The 25640-nt window shown below is 42.3% G+C and overlaps 1 protein-coding gene across 4 annotated transcripts in view; it reads left to right on the top strand.

Annotated features, from left to right (window-relative positions):
* Atg5 (autophagy related 5) overlaps window positions 1-25640 on the top strand; it is a 108823-nt gene that overhangs the window by 54159 nt on the left and 29024 nt on the right. For all 4 annotated transcript variants that reach the window (XM_028858967.2, XM_037200441.1, XM_028858966.2 and 1 more), the window contains one exon: window positions 11276-11370. In XM_028858967.2, the coding sequence (XP_028714800.1) occupies window positions 11276-11370 (95 nt within the window). The remainder of the gene's footprint in view (window positions 1-11275; window positions 11371-25640) is intronic.

Here is a 25640-nt window from a genome sequence, read left to right as displayed (position 1 = left end):
TGATAGACTTTTTTTGGCATAAGAATATTGAAAATTTAAAAAAATATATGAAAATTATTTTGCCTGGTATTCCCTCTATCCATAAAGTGTAGATTGGAAGAATAGATCAATTCTCTAAGTCAACACTACTCTCTGTTGCCTTTCCATGTGAGGAACAAGGAATACACAGGTTAACAACCATGTCTGGTGTATCCTGGAGAGATCTGTAATTTGTTTATTACATATTTTCTGGTGGTACCACAGATAAGTCTAGCAGCTTGCACATGCTAGGGAACTCTAACACTGAGCTATGTCCATCTGAGATTTCCCACTACTAGTAAAAGCTTAAGTCAGCAGAGAATGTAGAAATATTGGTTGATTTTTTTTTTTTTTTTTAGGATATCAACTTTTTTTAAAAAATAAGTTTTTGCACCAGGTGGTGGTGGTGCACACCTTTAATTCCAGCACTCGGGAGGCAGAGTCAGGTGGATCTCTGTGAGTTCAAGGCCAGCCTGATCTACAGAACGAAATCCAGGACAGGCACCAAAACTACACAGAGAAACCCTGTCTCAAAAAAAAAAATTACATTTTTGCAATTTTTTAAAAACAATGTATTCTTTTTCTTACTATGTGTATGAGTATAAGGGACAGGGTGCATGTGCCAAGGGGCAGGCGCATGCCTTGAGCTCAGACTGTTCCATCTTACTCGGATTCTGGGGGCTCAAACTCAGCTTGTCAGGTGACAAACTCCTTCACCTACTGAACCATCTTGTCGGCCCAGGGATTCTACTTGTTAATATTTCTTGGGGTGGTGGGAAGGCCAGACATAATGGGACACACCTTTAATCCCAGCACTCAGAAGGCCGAGGCCGGTGGGTCTCTGTGAGTTCAAGCCCAGTTTGGTCTGCAGAGTGAGTTTCAGAACAGCCAGGGCTACGTAATAGAGAAACCCTGTCTCAAAACACACAGATATACAGACGGACACACACGCATTCATGCACACACTCACATTAGACTATGAAACAGTCCGTGGTAGTTTGAATAAGAATGACCCCTATAGGCTCACATATTTAAATGCTTAGTTACTAGAGAGTGGAACTCTGATAGAATTGGAAGGATAGGGATGTATGGATTTGATGGAGGAAGTGGAGCTTCCACGAGGGGTGGAGTTTGAGCTTTCACAAGCCCATGCTAGGACCAGTCTCTCTCTCTCTTCCTACTTTCAGTTCCTTCTTCAGCACCATGCTTGACCATGCTTGCTACAGTGCTCACCATGATGGTGTTAATGGACTAAGCCTCTGGATTGAAAGCCAGCCCTCAGTTAAATGCTTTCTTTGATAGAGTTGCCGTGGTCACGGTGTCTCTTCACAACAATAGAACAGTCACTAGGACATGATCTTTAAGTCTTATAGTTTGTTATTTCTCTCCTCCCAGTTAGTAGAGTTACAGCTAATTTTATATTTTTTCTTTTTCTTCCTACTTAGCTCTTTTTATGTGTTTTGGAGTGACAACTAGATAAGTATGAAAGCTGTTGAAATTGGTCAGTGGTAGTTGCACACACCAGTGACCCTTGCTTGAGGTCAGGCTGGGCTTCTAATCAAGATGCCTGCTCAAAAACATTAGTGAATTGCCTTATGAGCCATTAAAACAGTACTTATAAGTAACATAAGGAATTATATGTGATTCTGTGTCCACTAGACATCTACAACGCTCAAAGTAACCAGCATCAACAACACTGGGGATAATGTCAGGACCTGGCACTTCCATGGGAAGCTGCTTTATTATTATTATTATTATTATTATTATTATTATTATTGAACATTTTAAGTGCCATATTCAACCAAACTCTGAAGAATTTGAGGACCATCTAGCCATTAAATAGATCTAAACTAAATAAACTTTGCTTGTTTCTAGTTACTTGTTTTAGGCTTAACTTTGAAATCATATACAGGATTTTGTGGTTTTGTGGCAGCAAGAACGAGCAACAGCATACAACCAGTCCATGTTGGAAGTTTATTGGAAGGCTGTGAAGAGGGTTTGTGGACGCCTGCCTCTGAAAGGGAAGTAGTGGAGAGAGGAACCAGCAGAGCTCACTTTTAGAGGGGGCTTATCGCATGTGTACAGAGACTTACAAAGTGCTGACTGGCCTCGGCAACTGCCTGGGCTCCCTTGCCCCCGGGGGCTTGAGGACCACCAGGTCCCTGCTTCAAATGTAGTCAGGAGGGTCACTGGGCCTGGGTTTGCCCTAATCCCTGTAGGCCACCTGGGCTATGTCCAAAATGCCACCAAGAGAGACATTTGTCTGTTGACTGCCCCTGCACACCTGGTGGCATAGGAACATCAAAAACAGACCACCCTCCAGCCAGCCTCTTAGGACAGGCCAGGGACGACTGAGGGGACCCGGGCTCTCTTGACTCAACTGCTGCCATCTCTGACAGGGAACCCCGGTAGTCATCACGGTATCAGGGCAGCCAGTCAGATGGCCGTGACCAGCATTTGGTATTTTTGTTTACGGGCTTTCTCATCTCTCCCATGGTACACCTTAAAGGCCAGTGCTAAGACTTCTGCCTGTTAGGGTTCCTGTTAGGGTTACGGGCCCTCTCGCCAGACACTTAAACTTGGCCTTAATGTTGGGGAAGCTCTGGGAAAAGAAATAGGTCATAAGGAGTTGTCTGCCCTCTGGGTTTTCTGAATCTAGATTAGTATACTGTAGCCAGGCGGTGGTGGCACACGCCTTTAATCCCAGCACTCGGGAGGCAGAGGCAGGCAGATCTCTGTGAGTTCGAGGCCAGCCTGGTCTCCAAAGCGAGTTCCAGGAAAGGCACAAAGCTACACAGAGAAACCCTGTCTCAAAAACCAAAAGACAAAAAGCAAACAACAAAAAAAAAGATTAGTATACTACTGTAAGAGGGTCTTAGTGAGGTGTTCTAGGAACTGAGACAGATTTTTCTGTCCTCAAGTTTCCTCGAGTTTCTCATAGTTAACTGGTTTGAGGGCATCCTTACAGATACTGATCAGGAGGCAGGTTGTAAACTGGTCTCTAGCTAGAGCACCACCTGGGGTATTATAGTCTCATTTGGGTTCCCGGTCAGGGACCACCCTGGCCCAAGCTGGATGTGCTACATTAGTTTGAATTTCATCTGCATGTGCTCTGTCCTGTTCCCATACTCACCTTTGTTCCTCAGGAAGTAGGTTGTTAGATAGAATCATGTATGTATAATGAAAAGTGAGACTATAAGATTGGGTGATATATTGGAATTCTTTAATGAAAGAGGTAGACATGTAGGATCCCAATTTTTTATCTATTGAGAAAGTTCAGCTAATGAGAAGAGGACATGTACCTTATCAGTCCATCCATTTCAGCAACCTCTTGCACATCTTGAAGATGGTTGCCAGGTTACATTGGGTGGGTCGGGGATGGGTAGGGTCCCCTAGGTGCACAAGAACAGGTAACAGGAGGGTGAAAGTAGGTGTGAGAGTTGGGCAGTTGGACCGGCCCATTCCTGGGGAGGGAGAAGGGGCTGGAGGAGCGGAAGGAGCAATTGTATGTTGAGGTCGGACCCCTGGGGGGTTCTAATTCAGATGGCACAGCCAGGAGGATGTGAGTGGGTAAACAGGAAGCACAAAGAGGGAGTTTGGAGCTGAGGTAAAAGAAAGCTTGAACATAAGGCAACTCCTTCCATCTACCTGTCCACTGGCAGAAGTTGGCATGGTCCCATAAAATATTGGGGGTCTAAACTGCTGTTACATAGCCATTTTGACTGGTTATCTAAAGGGTATTTGGGCCATGTCTGAGTGCAAAGGCAGATGAGTTTAGAAGCCCCTTAAATTGGGCATTAAGTGTAGAGGTTTGAGATTCCCTAAAAGACATCCCAGAGGAGATGTTGGGTTTATATTGCTAGGTGCCCATGAGTAAGGCAGAAAAAAAAAACAAAAACAAGATCCAAGGCCTAGAAAACTTTCCAGCATCGCAAAAAATTCAGGGAGGGTCGATTGAGAAGGCACAGGCTGCTCAGTGATTTATCAAACACAGAGCAGGGGCCAGGGCTCTGAGTCCAAGAAACATGTGGGTTGTCACTGGTATCAGACAGAGCTGCAAGTAGGACCAAGAGGCGAGAAACCACAATTGAGAAACAAGGACTCACTTGTGGGGAATGGCCAGAGGTGCTTGTTGGCGAAGGGGGCTGGCTGTAACCTTGAAAATGGTAACTGGGGGTTCCCCTGCCTCCAAGGATCAACAGTCATTCCCATGGGTCCCGGAAAGCCTTTACACTAACCAGGAGAAGGGAGACTCACCAATCGTAGCCAGTGTTGTATGGAGGGGCTCAGTGGTCAAGTAGTTGGAAAGTGGGCTCTCCAGGGTCCCAGCACACCTCAGGGCTCTGGGAGAGCCTGCCCAGTCTCACAGCACCAAATGTTGTAGTTTAGTGGTGGCGAGAATGAACCACGAGTATAACAAACCATGTTGGAAGTTAATTGGAAGGGTGTGAAGAGGGAGTTTGTCAAGGCCTGCCTCTGAAAGGGAAGTGGTAGAGAGGAATAGGTGGAGCTCACTTTTAAAGTGGGCTTAGCACATACATAGCCATGCAATGCATGACATATGGCCATAGGACCCTGGGCTGACTAAGCCTCTGCCTGAATACTGATGCACAGGTGCAGCTGTAGGACCCTGGGCTGTCTGCGCATTTACATCCTGCCAGGTCCCCAAGCTGGGGGAGGTGGGAGGACACCACGGACAATGCGACAGGTATATCTGAATGCTAACACAGGAGGCTAGATAAGCTTGTTCCTACAGTTAATTACAGTAGTACTTAGCATCACTTCAAGTATAGTTTTGAACATATCTGATCATCTATAAGGTGACTGACTACTTGCATGTCTTAATTATGCTTAACACTTTACAAGTTAGTAATTTTCATAAGACTAGGACTTTATATTTCATCCCTGTTAGTTTTAGCCTTAAAAAGAACAATTTTTGAATTGAAGTTCTTGTAGTATCAAAATAAAACTTTTAATCATAGATACAGTCCATGCAGAGACTGGCAACTTTACTGATCCATTTGTGGTGCACCGTTATAGAACATTGCAGCTTTTTGTATGTCTTAGTTTATCCAAATGGCTAAAGCTTAAAGTGAGGAAAGACAAAGAAGCTAGATAAATATTACTGTGAACCTGAGTAGATCAGGAATTTATAAATCCTAATTATTGAATATATCTTATTTGTCAAACATGTTGTTACTTATCTAAACTTTCTAGCAGCTAACCTTAAAATTTTATCGTCATATATAGTATATTCTAAACCACAGTTGAATCACATGTATAGTATGTTGTAGCAAATATAACCTTAAATTTTTATTCATCATACAAAAATCCATACCGATCCACAATATTCTGGAGATTCATTGCTTCCTTGGTCTAAAGGATACAGCGATAAACAGAGAGCTCATTAGGACTAAGAAGTTTTACACTTATTGTTCAAAGCCATGTGGTCCTCTGAAGTTAAGTCACATGGCACGTATCCTTTAACCTTAGTAACAATGGCTGCCGGCCATGTGGCTGCTTACATTTTGATGAGACCATCAGCCAAGATGGAGGAAAGCCACATGTTTGCTATTTAAAAACATGTTTTCCTAGTAGATCTATTTTTTTAAATGAAAATTGAATCCAAACTACACACACACACACATCCTAAACAAGAGTTGAAGCACACACACACACACACATCCATGTATTGATTTTTTAATTATAAGCCTTTTGTTATAAGTTTAAAGCCAAATTTTTCTTAAAGATTTTATGAATTTTAGACCATACCCAACGAACATCTTACAAATCCCAGGATAATAGTTTACAGCATGATCTTAAGAGATATTTTTTGTTGTTGTTTTGAGAGCAGAGTGCAGAGAAATCACAGAGATAAAGGATTTTAGAGTTAGAAGTAGAACTTTAGAGATAAGAGGCTTTTGGAAGTGTAGAGCAGAGTGAGTTTAGATAGAAGAGATTTGGGCATCATTCGTTTGTGCAGTTGCTATAATCTGTGAGAATTTGGAAGTTAAGTGTGCTAATTTTTGGCCATTGGTCTGTGTTGAGGCCAGGCTGTTGTAATCAAATCTGAGTCCATGGAGGAAGAGAGAGGGTCACAAAGCAGAAGGTTGTGTGTGTGTGTGTGTGTTCCTATAAGCTCCAAAAAAGGAGCATAGAACTGAAACTGCAGACTACAGGCTGGAGCCAGAGATATCCAGGACAGTGAAGAGGAAAGGGGAAGAGTAAGTTCTTTAGTGGAGGGACCCATAAGTGTGCAGAAGAGCAGAGACAAGAGGAAAGGTTGCCTACATAGTGGGAGCCCCAGGGGCATAGCAGCTGGATCCAGGAGCCAGAGAGACATGGCGTATTACAAGGAGAGGACTGGTTAAGGGACAAAGAGAACAACCAGGAACTGAGAAGCAGGTAGGTGCCCAATGGAGAGCACAGCAGGCCAGAGGGAAGCAGCAGCTGAAGAATCAGCTGCTTGTAGTCAGATTTTTCTGTGCCTCCTGCCAGCTCCCAAATAACCACACAGAGATTTATGAATTATGAAAGTTCAGCCATAGCTTAGGCTTGTTACTAACTAGCTCTTACAACTTTAAATGAACCCATTTTTATCAATCTACTTTTTGTCTCCTGGCTTTATTACCTTTACTGCCCATGCTGCTTCCTCTCCAGCTGGCCGGCAACTCCACCCTTCTTCCAGGAGTTCTCTCTGTCTGCCTTTCCCACCTATACCTCCTGCCCAGCTAATGGCCGTTTAGCTTTTTATTAAATCAAACAGAAGGCACCTTGGCAAAGACACATCTTCACAGTGTACAAAAAGATTATTCCACAACAGCAGCTGAAGAATCAGATTCCAAAATTTGGAATCAAATTCACAAATAAATCATCTGTACAGACCTTAGAATTCATTCAGCAGCTTGATTTGAAGCTGACACTGCAGGGGAGAACAGGTGTGTGCCGGGTGTGTGCAGGCTCTAGCTGTCTTGCCCGTTGCTCCCCCTCCCTCCCAGACCCCTAATCCCGCTCCCACTTTGCAAAAAAACTTCCAGATACATCAACCATAACTTAAAGACAGGACATTTACCTAGTGTGGCCTGGAAGCCAGACAAAAACAAACAGTAGTTGGGAGTAGCTGGCAGCAGTTGTAGAGGGCCCTAACAAATGTCAGGACCTTGGGTACTGCTGGGTGGCCCTTTTGATTGATTATCTAAGGAGTATTGAAACCAGATTGGACTGCAAAGGCAGTTTAGAGGCCCTTGAGTCAGGTGGAGGGGTCAGAGGTTTTCCAACAGGCATCACAAAGGGAAGCCAGGAGATACAGATGACACAGTTCCCATGGGTAATGAAGAGGGGGAAGGTCAAAGGTCTGAAGTCCAAGGTGTTCCTAGGACTCGAGGACCGAACAAGGAAAACACAAGCTGTCCAGTGGATCATCACTGCACTGGACAGAGAGCTAAAAGCCCAAAGAGACTTGGCTCCTGGTACCAGGGCTTTCGAATGAAGCCAAAGGCAAAAACCGAACTAAAAAGAAGCCTCACCCAAGGGAAAGGGTCAGAGGTGGGGTTGGCAAAGAGGGTCAGCTGTAGCCTTGAAGACCATGGCTAGAGGTACCTCCACCTCCCAAGAATATCAGAGGGGTGCTGGACAATCAACGGTCCAGGAAAGCATTTATGATGTCCAAAGGGAAAACTTATCAATTGCGAATGTTGGGTGGGGTGCCAGCAGTTAGTTGTTGTCTGTTGCAGGCTGGACTGTAGATAAGGGATAGGGTCCCAGTGTGGCTTCAACACCCAAGGGGGAGCCCGCAGACACCAGGATAATATCATACCGAGTCACACACCACCAGTGTTCGTGTTCCGGGGTGGAAGGAAGAGTACTTGGTGGATCAGGGCCAAGGTACACCACTAAGTCACACCATGCAACAGGCCTCACAAAAGAGATTTATTGGGGGCTGGGGATGCAAAAGGTTGCCTTTGGGTGGGGACAAGAGAGAGAAAGAGAGAATGTGCCGGGCCAGGTGGTGGTGGGGGGACCTTTTAAAGGGGTATAGTGCATGCACATAGGGAGAATACTCAACCCCTGGTGACAGTGGAAATGTGTCCCATTTGGCAGCAGGTGATAGTGTAGCTGTTGGCGCTGAGTCGCTGAGGGCAGGCTGGAGGGAACACCTGGCTTCTAACACTTATAAAGAGTGACTATATATAAGTGTGTGTGTGTGTGTGTGGTCATGAGAAAATTATATATGCTACTTAGGGCTGGGAGCAGAAAGGATTGTGTGAGCCTTTTCCTGAGACTGCGGTTCAACCTCAGTTGGGAAGTCTAGTTTACACCCTGAATTAAAGAAGCTTGCTCCTTTGTACAGGCCAGAATGAATCTGTAATCCATGTATAGCCAGGATAATGTGGAGTTTAGCTGATTAACATTGGTGACAGGGCACGTGGGAGCCAGAAGCAACTAGCCCTGCTTTGGGCCTCCACTCTGTTTATAGGCAGGAGCTTTCTGTGTGCTGACGTCTATGTTCCTAAGAAGAATGTGCAGCTGGGCATATGGCAGGAGTGACATCTCCCTTGGTGCCCTTACTCCAGTGACACTGACCCTTCTTGCAGCCATTGGAAACTGCAAAAGAGCCTTTTGCTTTGGAAGCTCAGCACGCTTTGCTGAGAAATTTGTAAGTAGCTGGCATTGTAAAGACTTGGAAAGGATTTGAGCCTGTATTGTAGTGCATGTGCTGAAGGGTGAGTTGGAAGCAAGGGTGCATGGTGCTTTCTCTTTGTTTATGTACTTTATGCCTTGGAGGTCTTTTCCAGAAACTTCTTACTCATCCCCTTTCAGTACCTTGTGATTGTTTTCCTTCCATTGGCATTTTGGGACAGCATAGTTGTTTGGCAGAGCTGTCCTGTGTGTTGTAGTGTGTAGCAGTTTTCCTGGCTTCCATCCACTAATTGCTAGGCACACAGACAAGTTTTGACAACCAGTGATGTCTCCAGACAATTACCCAATCTCCCCTGTGATCTTAAATCTTCCCTAGTTGAGAATTAGCCTGTTTTCTAGTTGGGTTTTTACCCTTCACTCTCTAGTTGGAATCTGTGTAAATCTATTTTAATAAAGGTTTGCTTTGGAGATTTGTTTTGTATGTCTTGAGACAAGATCTTGGTATGTAGTGCTGGCTGGCATGGACCTTGCTATATAGATTAAGATGGCCACAAACCTTTGGTGATCCTCATGCCTTTGCCTCCCAAGTGTTGGGGGTCACAGATACGTGACACCACGCCCAGCTTTGCTGGATAGGATCTCAAGTAGCCTAGGATGCCCTCAAACACTATGTAGCCAAAGCTGGCCTTAAATTCTTGATCAGCCTGCCTCCACCTCCCGTCTGTGAAAGAGAGAATCTACCCCAAAAAGCTGTCCTCTGACCTCACATGTACAGTGTGTGCCTGTGCTCACACACACATAGCAACAAATAAGAACTTTGGACATTTCTCCAGCGAAATCTTCATGTACATAAATACCCAGCAAGTGCATGAAAAGATATTCAGTATTAGTCACTAGAGAAATGCAAATAAAACCACATTGAGTTACTGCCTCTTACCAACTAAGATGACTGTATCGATGGCCAGGTGTAGTGGCACATACCTCTTTAATCCTAGCACTTGGGAGGCAGAGACAGATGGATCTCTGTGAGTTTGAGGCCAGCCAAGGCTGCATAGTGGGTCTGTCTCAAAAAACAAAATTAACAGGGCAAAACTGATTAGTGCTGGCAGTGACAAACATGGATTAGAACTTCTTGACATTGCTAGTGGGATAGAAAATGGTTCAGTTACTTTGGAAAACAGTTTGGCAGTTCCTCAAAACATCTGCCATCTAACAGTTAAACAACTTTGCCATAGATGCAAGGATTTTATTCTCAGGTCCACCAAGAGAATTGAAAACATATTCATATAAAATGTGTACACTGATGTTCTTTGTAACGTGATTTATGGTAGCAAAAAGTAGAAATGACTCGAATATTTTTGTTAACAAAATCTTGTAACTCTATACCATTGAATGCTTATATGATCATAAAAATAAATGAAACTTTGGTACATGCTATAAGAATGAACTTTGAGCTGGGCAGCAGTGGCTCACACCTTTAATCCCAGAATTCGGGAGGCAGGGCCAGGTGGATCTCTGTGAGTTCAAGGCCAGCCTGATCTACAGAGTGAGTTCCAGGACAGGCACCAAAACTACACGGAGAAACCCTGTCTCGAAAAACCAAACAAACAAAAATAATGAACCTTGAAAACATCACATTGTGCACATGCACGCACGTTCACATACACAGAGCAAATGCAAAAGACCACATACTATATCATTGCATTGACAATAAATGTTCTGACCTCTGGATGTATTTTAAAAAGAGACTGTAGATTTTTATGATCTGTAAATTATAACTTAATTCAACCTGAAAAAATTTTAAAGCATAATCAATATGAAATTAAGCTGCAATTGATAGTTCACACATACACTTCTCTATGTTGTTTCCACCTGCCCTCTCCCATGTCCTGTGACTTGAGCCCAGGGCTTTGTATTTGTTAGGTAAGCCAACTCTAGTAGGGGATTATTTCTTTCTCTCTCTCTCTCTCTCTCTCTCTCTCTGTGTGTGTGTGTGTGCGCGCGCACATGGAGACCAAAGGTACTCTCAGTGACAAGAAAGCCTCTGCCTTACCTGCAGACAAAGTCTTTCATTGCCTGTAGCCTGCTAATTAGACTAGGTGCCTTGCCAAGTTTTATGACTCCTCCTCTTCAGTGCTGAAATTACAAGCCGCTGACATTTCTACGTAGGTTCTAGGAGATTGAACTCAGTTTTCATGCTTTAAGGCAAGTGCTATACAGACTTTTCCCCAGCACCAGGTTCCACATTTCGTTGAAAAGCTCTTTTCTACTGTTGTTTCTCTATATAAAAGCTGGCTAATATTTAAATTATGCAAATTTGTCCTAATACAGATTATCAGCAGAAGTTAAATGAAGAGTCATTCTGTCTCTACTGCTGGTCTTTGCCTTGATAACACAAGTAGTCACATACCTGTTCAGGTGTCTCTTGAAAGAAAAACTGTTGTAGATTATTTTCATATCTTGATTTTTGTTAACAATAAGAGAAATAATTTGTTAACCATGCCTAACTAATTGCTTTTCAGAAACTTCAGAGAGAATGTTTAGGACTTTCATGTCTTCTGATGAGCTAGTCTGTTAACGATGTTCACCCTTAATAACAGATTTTATATCATTTCAGACAGATTTGACCAGTTTTGGGCCATCAACCGGAAACTCATGGAATATCCTCCAGAAGAAAATGGATTTCGTTATATCCCTTTTAGAATATATCAGGTAGGAAGTAACATTATGACAATACCACTTTTTCAAAGCTTTGGGCATCGCCTTGAAGCACTGTGTCTAAAACTCTTCTGTCTATATGGGATCCTGTTAGCATCTGGGTTTGCATGCAGGTTTTTCAGAACCCTCTTTGGCTGCTAGTGGAGCTAGAGGTTGTGCTGCAGTGTCTGACTCATAGTTGCTCTGGTTACATCTCGTGGACTTGCTGACTCAGCCCTTTGCTTCAGTTTATTTGTAACCCCATGTTAATACCTGGAACACATTTGAAGTCTTGTTTGCTGATACAGAGTCTTAAGGAGCACAAACTGGCCTGGAACTTACCTAGTGGAGGCTGGCCTTGAACATCTGTCTCTACCTCCCAAGTACATGGGACATAGCCATCATGTTTAATTTTATATTGGGAAGCCAGAACTTTATGCATGTTAGGCACATAGTGTATCAGCTTAATTGCACCCAAAGCCCCAAAGTCTTTTTTTATTAGGTTTTTGAAACAGGGTCTACCACAGAGCCCAGATGGCCTTAAACTTGTAGGTCTCCTACCATAGCCTCCTCAATGCTGGGAATATATGGGAGTGAATAGTGGTAAAACTATTTGCCTGATGTATATGCCCCTACATAAAGTGAACAAAGCAACACCTACCACACTGTAAGCAAACATAGCATCCTTTTCTCAGTTAATCCAGTACTACTGCTTTTCTTTTTGTTTTCATTGATGTTTGCTGTAGGCACTGTGCTATCTCTGACAGAAGCATCCATAAAGCATGGCTTGTGTTGGCTGGTGGTTAGCCGATGGAGGCCCGTAGAGATCTGCCTCCCCGGGAGCAGTGGTCAGGTACTACTGCATCTGAGGAGAGTCAGCATAGATGGGAAGTCCTCAGACAGTCAGTCCCACAGCAAGCCTGCATGGAGTCAAGAGAAGGTTCTGTAGAGTACTTTGAGAATCCACTGTGCTTGGCATATGACAAATGTTAACTGTACCTTGGGGACCTGCAGGTACCCAGAACTAGTATACATGAGGCCTTGGGTTCAGTTCCTTTCACTGTAAAAGAAGTTGAGTCAATAGTACTTTAAAAAGCAGGGTACCTACTATAATGAAAAATCATTTAATAGCAGAAATTGAAAGCCTGAGTACTCAGAGTTAGCATTGCAAGTGTTATTTCCAAGATTCATATTTCTCACAAAGGCAGTGTTATGTCCATGCTTTCAGTCCAGTGTCCAGAAAAACGCCGAGTGTAAATTCTATTAACTCTTATTTTCCTTTTCCGCATGCCATGAGCTCTCTAGTAATCACTGTCAGGTATTGCACAGCTTCACTGTGCCTCATTGTGGATATGATTGGATAACTAACTGCTCCACAGTCTATGAAGGCATCACCATGAGAAGAGTTCACAGCGCTTTGAGCTTGGGGCCCCACAGTGCTGTTGTCAATTTTTGCTTCTAACCTGTCTTCTGAACAATACGATAGATTCTTTTTGTAAACACTTGACACTCCTGAAAGAAAAGTTTGTGCTTAATGTAAGGATTATAGCTGTCCCAGGAGTGCAGGTGTATGAGAAGAAGTCTTCCTTTTTTAACTCATTTCAGGGACAGTTGTGGGACTGATTTATTATCTCGTGCTTTGGTATCACAATAGAGAAGAATTCAGTATGGAGAGGTGTGTGGAGAGTGTCTGTGTCTGGAGAGAAGGGAAGAGGTTGTCTTAGAGACAGGGTTTGCTTTGCAGACGAGACTGACCCTGAGCTCACAGGCTTTCATGCAGTGGCATTTCAGGTGTGCATTAGTGCCCCAGCTTGAGAGAATGGTTTTTATAAATTCTGTCATCACATGGAAAGTGGGAACTTAGAGAGTTCTCAGAACTGACTCCACTAGACCTGGCTGCCAGATGGAGGCTGTGAGAACCCAGCTTCCTACAGGCCCTTTCCTGTGTGGGGCGGGGAGGGGCAGGAGACTTCACTGTTTCTGAGCTGCTTTATAAGCTTTTCCTCCTTTCCATTTTCGTTCTGGTTTGAGTCTAAATAAGCTTTCAGAAGTGTGGTGTGTAAGTAAATACCAGTATTTTAGATTTATAGTTTTTGCTAATTTATTCTTTGCTTTCCTCATTTCTCTGTTGTATTTTTAAGTCTCCCTTTTATGCCCTAACCAAAGGGAAATGGGGCCTCCATTTCTTTTTCCTAATTATATTCTCGTAGTAGCATGAGATTTTGGCATCCAATTTCTGATTATCTGTGTGACTGTAATAGTCTATTTATTAGGTGCAGCTGTTACATATGCAGCATTTTAGTTAACACTTAATCTAAGCATCACACACACACACATACACACACACACACACACTTGAGACCTTACATTAGTAAGAATATTTTAAGGAAAGCCCAGAAGCCTGCATTTAATAGACAAATGAAGAATAATTTTTTATTAAAATATTAGTTGACTCTGAAGAGATTCATGTCATTTCCTTGGGATAGTACAAATGAAATGTATAATTAGCACCCACACCTAGTTCTGATATATCAACAACTTATTTTTTTGTTTCCAAATTAAGTTTATCATATTTATATAACATAATTATCACAATGAATGAGATAACTTGAGTGCAGCTTGACCAGATGAGCCACTAGGAATCTAAAATTTTGTGACTGGTGATATTCTTCATATCCTTGACTTCTATAAAGATTGTTTAGATGCTATTTCTTTTTCATATGTGATGGTGTTCATCACGGACTCAGAATGAGTACAGTCAAGTGACAAAATTTTATGGTAAAAGTCAGATTCATCCAGAATTCTGCAGCATTGTTACAGACCATGCATCTGTCATTTACATAGTAGTCAGTGTGTGAGTTTCAGGTCTGTGTTCCTGAACTCCAGGTGCTTCAGTGTGAGCCAGTAGTCTAGAAATGAGGTTAATGGCCAGAGGTGTTTCCGACATGTAACCAAAATGTTATTTAGAATTACACACATAAACAGATGGTGACTAATGAGGTTACCCACCAAGAAGCTTTGTAAAATGGCCATGAAATCTCTGGGCATTGGAGCTGAAACCACTAGACATCGATTTTTATGCTTTGCAGTTAGGCATGTGGTGAGGATGCTGTGCCTTTTCAGGAAGCACGGGATATCTAACTGAATTCAGCCAGTAGCGCTCAGTAAGAAAACTCTAATTTGTCTTGTGTGGCATGTTCCATCCTGAGCTGTGCCCTGGGAACTCCAGTGGATAGTGTTATGTTGGGCTGATGTTACACTTCACTGCTTACAAAACTTGTAATAACAAGTTTAATGGAAGCGAACAAACTGAGTGTACAGAGAAGTATAAAACTGCAGGTGTGATCTCCACGAAGAGGGAAAGCTGCCTGTGCAGTAAGTCAGGTGCCAGTGCGTCTGTCTTCTGGGAGGCCAGAAAAGACCTCCTCAAGGAAACAATGCATCCCAGAATTGAGCAGGGCGGGTGGGCTTACGATAGGCAAAGGGACGTGAGGAGGACTTGTAGGCAAGGGAGACACTTATTTGGGGTGGGGGGTGGTTCTGTTTGTCGTAGACATCAAGGGTAAGAATTAGGCAGGGAGGAAGGCTGCAAAGGAAAGGCTACTGCATCGAGGATCTTGTTTTATCTGGTAGAGAGCAGGGCGTCTTAAGGGGTATCTAACAGTCTGAATAGCTGATAATCATGGTCCAGCATCATTTAGTCACTTTGTTCTGCAGGTTGCTTGAGACTCCTCTTAGGAATAATAAAACAGTGTTATTTTAAGTTTTAAACAGTAAAGGTTGATAAATAGTGCCTAGTTTCTAAGGAAATTCAAATGATTTCTGCTTGTCTTTATCAGCTATAAAAGTAAAACAGAGTTTGCATTTAGTTTGTCAGTGTTTCGTAATCATCAGAACTCTGCTCCCCTCCCATTTTTCCAGTATAAAGTCATTTTAATATAGCACTAAAGCCTCGTTAATGTTTTAATTTGATTGAGAGGTTTGCTTACCAATTTTACTTAAGCAAATCTACTTACCTTCCATTGTGATGCACTGAAGAATGTAATAGTTAAGGGATTTCAAAGAACATGATTGTAATGGGAAACTGGATTGGCTGGGACTAACTTGTTATTTCCTAAACTGAGGAGGGGCCAGATTTCAGACATCGCTGTATTTTCTGAATTTTCTAACAAAAATGTGTGACAAATGATGGCCGTGTCTTTTAGGCCTCTCTTCCTCCAGGGTTATATATCTGGTCTCTTACCGTCTTTATAGTTTAGTTGGCATTTGTCATTACTTCTAGCCAAAAAGCTGGCAACAAAGAAGGGAGACTTGCTGATTAGTCAACTAAACAGTTTTTTAAGTTTAGTTTTAACTCATTTCCAAAGAATATATGTTATAATTTGTAATACATTTTGACTGTGCTTGTGTGGTCTGTAGTTTGTTTTTCCTAGTACAAACTATCCTTTCCCCACAGGCTTCTTCTACTTTATATTAAAGTAATTGATGACTAGACTCTGTTTCTGGATGCCCCATACAGCTTTTTTAGTATCCTAGTTCATTTTTAATTTTTTTCATTTTTTCATTTTTTTTTTTTTTTTTTTTTTTTTTTTTTTTTTTTTTTTGGTTTTCCGAGACAGGGTTTCTCTGCGTAGCTTTGCGCCTTTCCTGGAGCTCACTTGGTAGCCCAGGCTGGCCTCGAACTCACAGAGATCCGCCTGCCTCTGCCTCCTGAGTGCTGGGATTAAAGGCGTGCACCACCACCGCCCGGCTTTTTCATTATTTTTTAAGGTTTGTTTTTATTTTATGTGTTTGTGTGTTTGCTTGCATGTGTGGTGTATGCACTGTGTGTATGCCTGGTAAGAATAGAGAGAGCTGAGTCTGGGGCTGTAGACGGTTATAAACCACCACGTGGATGCTGGGGAATGAACACAGGTCCTCTGGAAGAGCAGCCATGCTCTCAACTGCTGAGCCAGCACTCCAGCACCACCACCCACCCCCATTATTTTTACTTAATTTTAGCTTTCAATTTTCAATTAACTGTGACTCACCTTATGTTTTCATTTGCTTGGTGGGGTTGGGGTGGTCTTTTGTAGCCTAGGCTGGCTTTGAATTCACTATGTACTGTGTAGTTCAGGCCACCCTTGAACTCACCCTCATAAGTGCTGTAATTATAGGCATGAGCCAGTATGCTCAACTCTATGTCTTTAGCTTCATAATTTCTGCTGTTTAGTAGCATGCATTTTCCTCCTTTCCTTTAATTGTTTTCAGTGTTTTTCTTTATATACATTTGAATAGTTCTGTTTAAAGCCCTTATCTAGTTTCGGGTCTTCTCAAGTCAGCCTGTTTCCTTATTTTCTTGTATGTGTTATAATTTGTGTGGTCATCTAACAAAAGAACTTTAAATGCCTGTAATGAGCATACCTCCCTGCCTTGTGTGTGTGTGTGTGTGTGTGTGTGTGTGTGTGTGTGTGTGTGTTTGGATTCACTGCAGAGTTTTTGTGAGTGCAGTTCTATTCCGTGTCTTATTTGTTCTGGATTACCATTGGATGTGTTGGGGCTTTCAGACCCTTTCAATTTCTTGTTTCTAGATTTTCCTGTTCAATTTTTTGGTTAACTTATTTGCTATTACTGTTGTCTTCTAGTAGCTATGATGTTTTAAAATTGCCAGTGAGTTTTGTTTCTGGATATAAGGTTGTTTTCACTGAGTGAACTCTGTCTGACCAGATAAACCCTAGGACAGACAAGTCAGATGACAGTTTTCTGAGAAAGAACTCCAGCCACATTCTGACCCCTCCTTCAGCAACAAGGCTGCAGCAATCCCAGGCTGAGGATGTGGATAGTCTACTGTAGAGCTTTTGGCATGAGACAGAATCACAGAAAACTGAAAAGTGAAAAAATTTCTTCTTGGAACAGAAGTTTCCCAAGTTGTTGCAAGCCTTTGGTTCTTTTGTTTGTTTGCTTAGAACAAGTTAAAGAAATTTTGTCAGTGTTTTAGTTTCTTCTATTGTTGTATAAAGGACCCTGACAAGAGCATCCTCTGGGAAGGAGAAAGGGCTTACTCTCTCTTGCAGTTCAAATCTCTCTTACAGTCCTTCCTGTTGGGAAAGTAAAGGCAACTGATCAATCACATCCGGTCAGGAATATGCTGATGCTCCTGCCTCAATTAGTGTGAACAAAATAACCCCACAGGCTTGCCCAGAGGCCCTTCTTCCTGATGGCAGCTAAACTCAGCATCAGTGTTTCTTCTTGCTTGGTGGAGGAAAGCATATGAAAAGGCAGAGCACTACTGAAGAGAGCCTCTACTACCTTCAAAACTTGATAAATGGATTTTGTAGAAATTGGAAGAAAACAATGGACTGAAGTATTTCCTAGGGCTTTGTTGTTGTTTGATAGAGGGGAGGGTTGTTTTGTTTTGAGACAGTGTCTCACTGTGTAGTCCTGACTAGCCCATAACTTGCTGTGTACTGGCCTTGAGCCAGAGATCTAACTCCTCTGCCTCCAGAGTTTAAAGGCATGCATGTCTGGCTGCTGCTGTTGTTAATAACTATTTCTAAAATCTGTAGCTAGAGTGTTCCTGCGTTGCCCACAGTCAGGACAAAACTCTGTCACCTGCCAGTCCCACAGCCACTCAAACCCAACCAAGTAAACACAGAGACTTATATTGCTTACAAACTGTATGGCCGTGGCAGGCTTCTTGCTAACTGTTCTTATAGCTTAAATTAATCCATTTCCATAAATCTATACCTTGCCACATGGCTCGTGGCTTACAGGCATCTTCACGTGCTGCTTGTCATGGCTGTGGCTGGCAGTGACTCCTTCCCCTTTCTGTTCTTTCTTTTCTCCTCTCTGTTAGTCCCTCCTGTACTTCCTGCCTAGCCACTGCCTAGCCACTGGCCAATCAGTGTTTTATTTATTGACCAATCAGACATACAGACCATCCCACAGCAAAAATCCAAAAATGTTAACTGAGTATTCTACTTAAGAAAAAGAGTCTTGCTATATTAAATGATCAATGATTGCTTTCTCTAAAAACTTCCATCTTATAGCTAATGATCCCCCACGTAGAGAACTTTGGAAAATCTTAAAGAATTAACTCTCTAGCATGTAGCCATATAGTGGTTAAAATGGAGAGGTTTCAAGTCAGGTACAGTGATATATGACTGTAATTTCAGTCTTGGGACTGTGGCAAGAAAATGGCAAGTTCCAGGACAGTCTCAGCTACCTCAAATGTAAAAGGGGCTTTCAATTTGGGCACTTTCAACTGGCATCCAGCTAGGCATGTGACATGGGGCACTCATGTCATATTTCTGGATGTTCAGTGTCTGTAAAGTATCGATCAGTAATATTTTGTTCCTGTGAAGATTAAATGTGTCTAAGTCACAGTAAATGTTAAGAATGGTATGGCAGATGCAGAGATCCACAGCCAAGCTTCAGGCCAAGCTCTGGACGACCAGTCAAAGAGAGGGAAGAGGGATTATATGAGCAAGGTGGGGTCAAGACCATGATGGGGAAATCTACAGAGACAACTGAACTAAGCTCATAGGAGCTCACAAACCTTAGACCAACAGCTGTGAAACCTACATGGGATTGGACTGGGCCCTCTGTGTACAGGAATCAGTAGTGTAGCTGGGTCTGTTTGAGGGGCCCCTGGCAGTGTGATCAGAATCCTTCCCTGGTGCATGGGCTGGCTTTCTGGAGCCCATTACCTATGGTTGTACACCTTGCTCACCCTTGATGCAGGGGGAGGGGCTTGGTCCTACCTCAACTGAATGTACCAGGCTTTGCTGACTCCCCGTTGGAGGCCTCACCCTTTTGGAGGAGGGGATGAGGCTGAGGGGGAGCGGGAGGAGGGATGAGAAGGGGAACTGTGGTTGGTATGTAAAATGAATAAGAACAAAATTTTAGTTACAAAGGGAGAAGAACATCTGGTGTGGGAAAGGAGTGAGGTAAAGATAGAGGATCCAGGCTCCGGCCTGCTGCCTCCTCCCTTGTGCAGTAGGCAAGTGAGTTTGGTGTCGAATTCTCTTAAATCGTAATTTTGTTGCCGATTATTTTAATGTTTGCTCAGCTTCCTGTATTTTATTTTGTGGCCAGTGGAGTACACAGGATGATTTGTTCATTCCGCTAGTCTTCGTTACTCCCCTTTCTTTCTCCACAGGTTGCCAGACTCCACGCTTTGGAGTAAGTTTGACTCACTTTATTTGAGTCGCTCATTCTGACGCTCCAGGACAGCCTGCCTTTAGTCTCCATGTTCCCATCTGCATTCTTGTTCCTTCCTCTCCAGAGCTTGTGGTGGTTCTGGTAGAATTTTCTGCTGTGTTTCTTTCCCTCCAACCTAGAGTGGTTTTGTTGTTTTGTTTTGTTTTGTTTTTGAGACAGATTCTTGCTCTGTTGCCAGGGTTGTCTTTGAACCCCCAGCCTCGTTAGTTCTGGGACCAATGTGCCACCACACCCCGCCAACACATTGCTGTTAATTTGATACTACGTTTAGCTACCCAGTGTGCAGATAACATCACATGGTCTTGTTTCAAGTGGTGCTGTTTTATTTTCTTGCCCTGTTAACCTCTCAGAGAAATAGGCCTTCCTCTCACAGTGCCGGTGTAACCTCACCTCAGACGTCACTTCTGGCAAACATTCCTTCATCTTTTCACCTGGTGCTGTATAGAGATTCATTCCTTGTTCTCTGTTCTGTATCTTGGATATTGTACCTTGGCCATGGCAGAAGCTAGGGGAACCATCTGACATGTCAATACTGATTTTGGAGTAAGACAACTTGGAATAAAACCGACTGGCCCAGGGTGTAATTGATGACCTGATAGCAGGTCTGAACTTGGGCCTTCTGACCTTCAGTTTACCTTTTCCATATGCTATAGACAGAAGTGTATGGGATTTTCTGTACTCAATAACCTGCTGACCATCTTGGTTTGCATCGTGATAGCTGCTTCAGAAACTGTGTCTTACCATTAAGAGTGAATGAATTATGATTTTAGTGTCATTTTTAACATATCTGAATCCTATATTCTCTGTGATCCTTTTAAAATGAGTAGGTAAATTGAGGCCTGCAGGGGGCAGTCCAACACAGCAAATTTTTAATGTATTTAGTAATCTCAGATGGCTTAGAATTAAACTACTTCCTATGGGGAAAAAACTTTAAGGAAAGCAACTTATATAATTGCCAACGTTTATTTTGTATTTTTGAGGACCAGATTCTGTTTGACTATATGTGTTTATTCCCTTATGTGTTCATGTTTTGTATACAGATGAGATCACTGAGAGGTACTCTGGTCATTGATGTTCACTGGGTTCATCCATCTGGTGATTAGAAAACCTGGGGTTTGAATGGAGACAGTGGAGCCTCACTCCATAGCCTGTTCTCTTTCATAGGCTGTTGAGTTAACTTCCTTTGCTTTCTTAGCCTTATCATTCAAATTGCTTCTCATTTGAAATTGTATTCATTTCAGTCTGTATACATTTATATTACTCCCCCATTCTGTGGCTTCCAATTTTCAGTCCCTTTTCTTTTATAGAGAAAGGTCACAGAAAATTTGAAGAAATTAAAACATAGCTAAAATTGTGGGGCCTTTTCTTCATTACAGAAAGTTTTTTTGTTTACCAGTTAGGCAACTTTTATTGATCAGTTTAAGCAATTTTAGCAATAGAATGAATGTTATTGCTTGTACCTATGTGTGAGATAATCTGAAGTAACCTTAAAGCCTCAGTCATTAATGTCTCATCTGAAAAGACGTGACTGAAATGGTGTCGGCGGTTTGAATGAGACCGTCTTGGTTGTCAGAAGCAGGGTTTGGGAAGGGATGAGGTGACTCAGCTGGTAAAAGCACTTGCCATGTCAGCCAGCCAGCCAGAGTTTGGAAGGACAGAACAGACTCCTGAGAGTTGTCCTCCAACCCCCCCCACACACACACACACCCCAGAGCACACATGCACACCTGTATCCACACACATCATGCACACACAACTCACACAATAATAAAGTTTTTAAAGTTAGAGTATTTTTACTACTTTAGTAAAACACACAGCACACACACACATACACACCATCTGTCAGTTACTGATATGTTTTTCTTCCTTTTCCAACAATATGATAGCTTCACCTCTCCTTCCTGAGAATTTGAGTAGATACAGTAAGAAGAAGTGAGGCTGGAATTGGTCAGTTTTAAAATTTGACTGATGATACTTATGTTAAATGTAAGACAGTCTAAAATGTGAACAGTTGTTGAAAATAGAAGTGTGTGATGAGCTGGTCAGAAGTATTTAACATCACAAAACAGCAAGCTGTCTACATATCAAATCTGTGAGAATGAGTTTATTCCTGATGTTTCTGAGGTGGATTGTCAGCACTGGAAATAAGCGCCGGTCTTACCATTTCAGTGACTAAATTCAGTTCTCCCGCATTCACAGACATCTGATGGGCCAGGTTCCTGATTTTCCATACCCTAGTATGATCTTGGTCGTAGCAACTCTGTCTTAGTCACTGTAGAGAATTTTCATTCTTTAACCTTAATGTACCATCCCCACTGACCAGTGGCTTCTTGCTTTCTTTGTCACTGTTGGACTTCATCAGTCTCTTTTAAAACTGTACATAATGTCAACATCTGGAACGATGATTCTCAGGCAGTCATTCGACCTGCTGACAGCTCTGTGCTGTCAGAAATCTGCTTAATCACTTGTTTCAATAGGGAAAACTGCCTTCTAATTTTTTTCCTGTTCTTCTCATAAATGATTTTCATATAACATGCAGAGCACACACCTGTCCGTTGAGAACAGAATTACCGGGCTTTGATTCTTAGTAGTGGTTCCTTCTTTTGGGCAAATATGAGAGTTGCTTTTGGTAGAATTACTCAGACTTTAAAAATAACTACTTGCTAATACTTTCAAGTAGGTTAAATATAAGGTGATCATTTAGGAATATGAGAAGGAAAATCAATTTAAAAAGAACAAGGTAGGCTGGAAGTGTAGATCAGTGATAGAGCATGTGCCTAGCATATCCTAGGCCCAAGGTAAGTCCCCAGCACCACCTACACACACACATACACTCCCTCAAACACGCAAACAAAGCAGAACTAATTTCTATTCTTTTTTATTGGAGCCTGACCAACTTTCTTTCATGTTTTATATCAGTGTACCTTATAAAGTATATGACAGAGTTGTGAGTCACACTTGTTTAAAAATATTTTTATTCTTAGGACTGGAGAGATGGCTCAGTGGTTAAGAGCACTGACTGCTCTTCCAGAGGTCCTGAGTTCAATTCCCAGCACCCACATGGTGGCTCACAGCCATCTGTAATGAGATCTGGCACGTAGGCAGAACACTGTATACATAATATACAATAAATAAATCTTTTTTAAAAAGCAGGTTTATTCTTGAACAATGTCCTACATCTGTACAATGTACCTTGGTCATAACCACTGATCTTTCCTTCCATCCCACTCCCCTCACACACACACACACCTCTGGAGCCGCCTCCTGGTTCTACCTCACAGAATCCAGTTTGTGCCGCCAGTGTCAGTGCCTTGAGTTGAGGGTCAGGGAAAGCGCTATCATTGAAAGCAAGAGTGATTGTAATCCAGCAGGCTTGGATATGAATTTGAGTAGGCCATATGTGTACCTTGGGTGTACATGAAAGTCACTTGCTGCAGTCACATCTGACACAATTATATATAAAACAAATCAAATTGAACTAGTTGTGAAATGGTATTAAATTAGCATTTTGAATGCCTATTGAGTTCACTGATTAGTTACTTGTATACTAGATGTGGGTAAGTTAATGCTTGTGCATGTATGAGAAGAGAAGGCATATTATTTACTGACTTGATTTAACTATTCTTTATGCCATATAAGCATATCCTTATATCATTATAAATAGAAAATATATTCAAAATATGGAAAATTAATGTGTGTTAAGAAACGGCATGCTTTCAAAGTTCAAACATCTAGAAAACAAGGCATGGGTGGCACATGCTTGTATTCTGGAAGTAATGGCCGGATGACCAGACATTCAAGGTCATATTCAGCTATATAGTGAGATGGAGGCCAGCCTGGGCTATATTAGACCCTGTCGTGAAAGGGATAAAAAGCTAATGTTGATACCCAATGCAGTTCTTATTCTTAACATTTTACCTAGAATTTTCAAAATACAGATAAGAAAATTATTGGTTACTTCGCATATACAAAAGGAAATAATTTATTCTACTTGTTTAAATAGCACCTTTCTAATATGTTTTTCCCTTGGTCTTTGTGTCTTTCTCTCTTTTCTTCCTCCTTTTTTTCCAACTTTCCCATTCTCCCTCCCTTGTGGAATCCTCCTCTCCTCTGTTTCACGAATCTGAAGTGTTTTTACTACATAGTAAACCATTTCCTATTTTAATGAAAGTCATGAAGTTTACTTTTTAAAGGAGTGCAGTGTGTTGCTGAAGAAAACCGCCTCCCTTAGCTTACACCAAAACCTTTTCATCATGGTGAAGGTAATTGTTACTGTAAGCCGCAGCTAATTTCTGACTGTGCGTGTTTGAAGTAATGTCAAATGGGGTGCGATGCTCTTCACTGGGTGCTCATTGTAGCTGTAGATGCTTCATATAAAACAGGGTAGAGGAGCTCCCTGCACATCAAAGTATAATTTGAACTCTGGTTTTTATGTTGCTTGAGGAAGGCTTAATGGACGAGAGCTAACAAATTTATTTTCTTCCCAAATACGCTGTTACCTTAAATTTTAAAAAATTTTTACTTCATGCCTTCTGTGTGTTATATATGATGGATTAGTTTTGTTGTTTTGGAATGTTCTAACAACATTCATATTAAATACTGTAGTTGTAGTTCATGTTTTGTGTGATCAGGAGCATTTTTCCCTTAACTGCAGTTAGTTCTAGGGCAACCAAAATGTAAAAAAAAAAAAAAAAAACATTACATTTTAATGCTCTTTAACTCATTACATTCTAATGCTCTTTAACTCATCTCTAGTTTGGTAATTATTCATGAAGCCGTGTTTATCTTCTTAGCCACAGTGTATTCTCTTTTGCTAGTATTTGATAACATACAACTTCACTAAGTCTTTGATTACAGAATGCATTTTATTCAGCTCCCCACCACAATCTCCATTTCTTAATTTTGGCAGATTTTTATTTAAATTATATGAGTTATATCAATCTTTTTGTTTTGTTTTTAGAGACTGGGTTTCTCTACATTGGGCTGTCCTGGCACTATGTTGACCAGGCTGGGCCTCAGGCTCACAGAGAGATCTGCCTGCTAGGCTTCTCCAGTACTGGGAACAAAGGTGTGCGCCACGACACCTAGTTTATGTCCATCTTTGATGGACATGATTTTCCCGGAACCCTTTTTAAAGGTCGTGATGTCCTAGGCTGGTCCTGACAGTACTGCCTTACCTCACCTGCACTGCATATAAATGCTTCTCCAGTGTTGTTCTGAGTACTGCAAGAGTGCTTCTTTCTACATGTGGAAACCCATAGCACAGGAAAGGCAGGGGCAAGGAACTGACTAGTTCAAATGAGTCATTTACTGGGGAGGGGGTGTGTGTGGAATATCCCTGTAATCCTAGTACTCAGGAGGTTGAGGCAGGAGGATTTTAAGAAGCCAGCCAGAGCTACATAGCAAGAGCCTAATTTTTTTTCAGTTCCTTTCTGGTCCTGGTTTACTGTTTCCCAACAGAGTGCCCACCATAGAACATAATTATAGTTTTAGCAGTGCCACAGAGGAACTAGTGCTTCATCACAAACAGGAGCACATGGTTGTCTGCTTAGACACAGGGTTGGCCTCATGAGCGTCTGGGTTCTAAGTCTGCCTGCTGGCTTGTGGACCTGAGGCTATATGGTGAGACCTCCTGTGAACCAAGCTGGTTCAACATGATTTTAAGAATGAGCCTCTCTCCACCCCTTCCCATGGGTGATTACTCAGTCATTGGCAGTTACCAGGAGCATTTTAGGGACTCCCAGAGGCTTCTTGCAACATCACTTTGCGATGTGCAGTGGAGAGTTCGTTGCAGATAACCAGCAGGAAGCCCCTGCCTCTGCCACAGAGAACACTGGACCAGGCCCCCTTGAAGAAGGCCTTTCCACCTTTGTCCTTAAAGATCTTCCTACAGCAATACAGGCTACCTGTCCATGATGTCCCTCCAGACGGCAGCATTCCAGTGTGTCCCTGCACATAGTCAAAGGGGTAGGACACAACCTACCTGCATGACCAGCTCACCATGGTGTGGCGTGCGTGTTCTTAGGGTCTGGCAGCACGCTCTTAGTGCTGTCGCACACGCTGAGGAAGATGCCGCGGTAGGC

This window comes from Peromyscus leucopus, chromosome 8a (assembly GCF_004664715.2).
Source record: "Peromyscus leucopus breed LL Stock chromosome 8a, UCI_PerLeu_2.1, whole genome shotgun sequence".
Classification (NCBI taxonomy): Eukaryota; Metazoa; Chordata; class Mammalia; order Rodentia; family Cricetidae; genus Peromyscus; species Peromyscus leucopus.
This window is presented reverse-complemented; position numbering and strand designations above follow the sequence as displayed.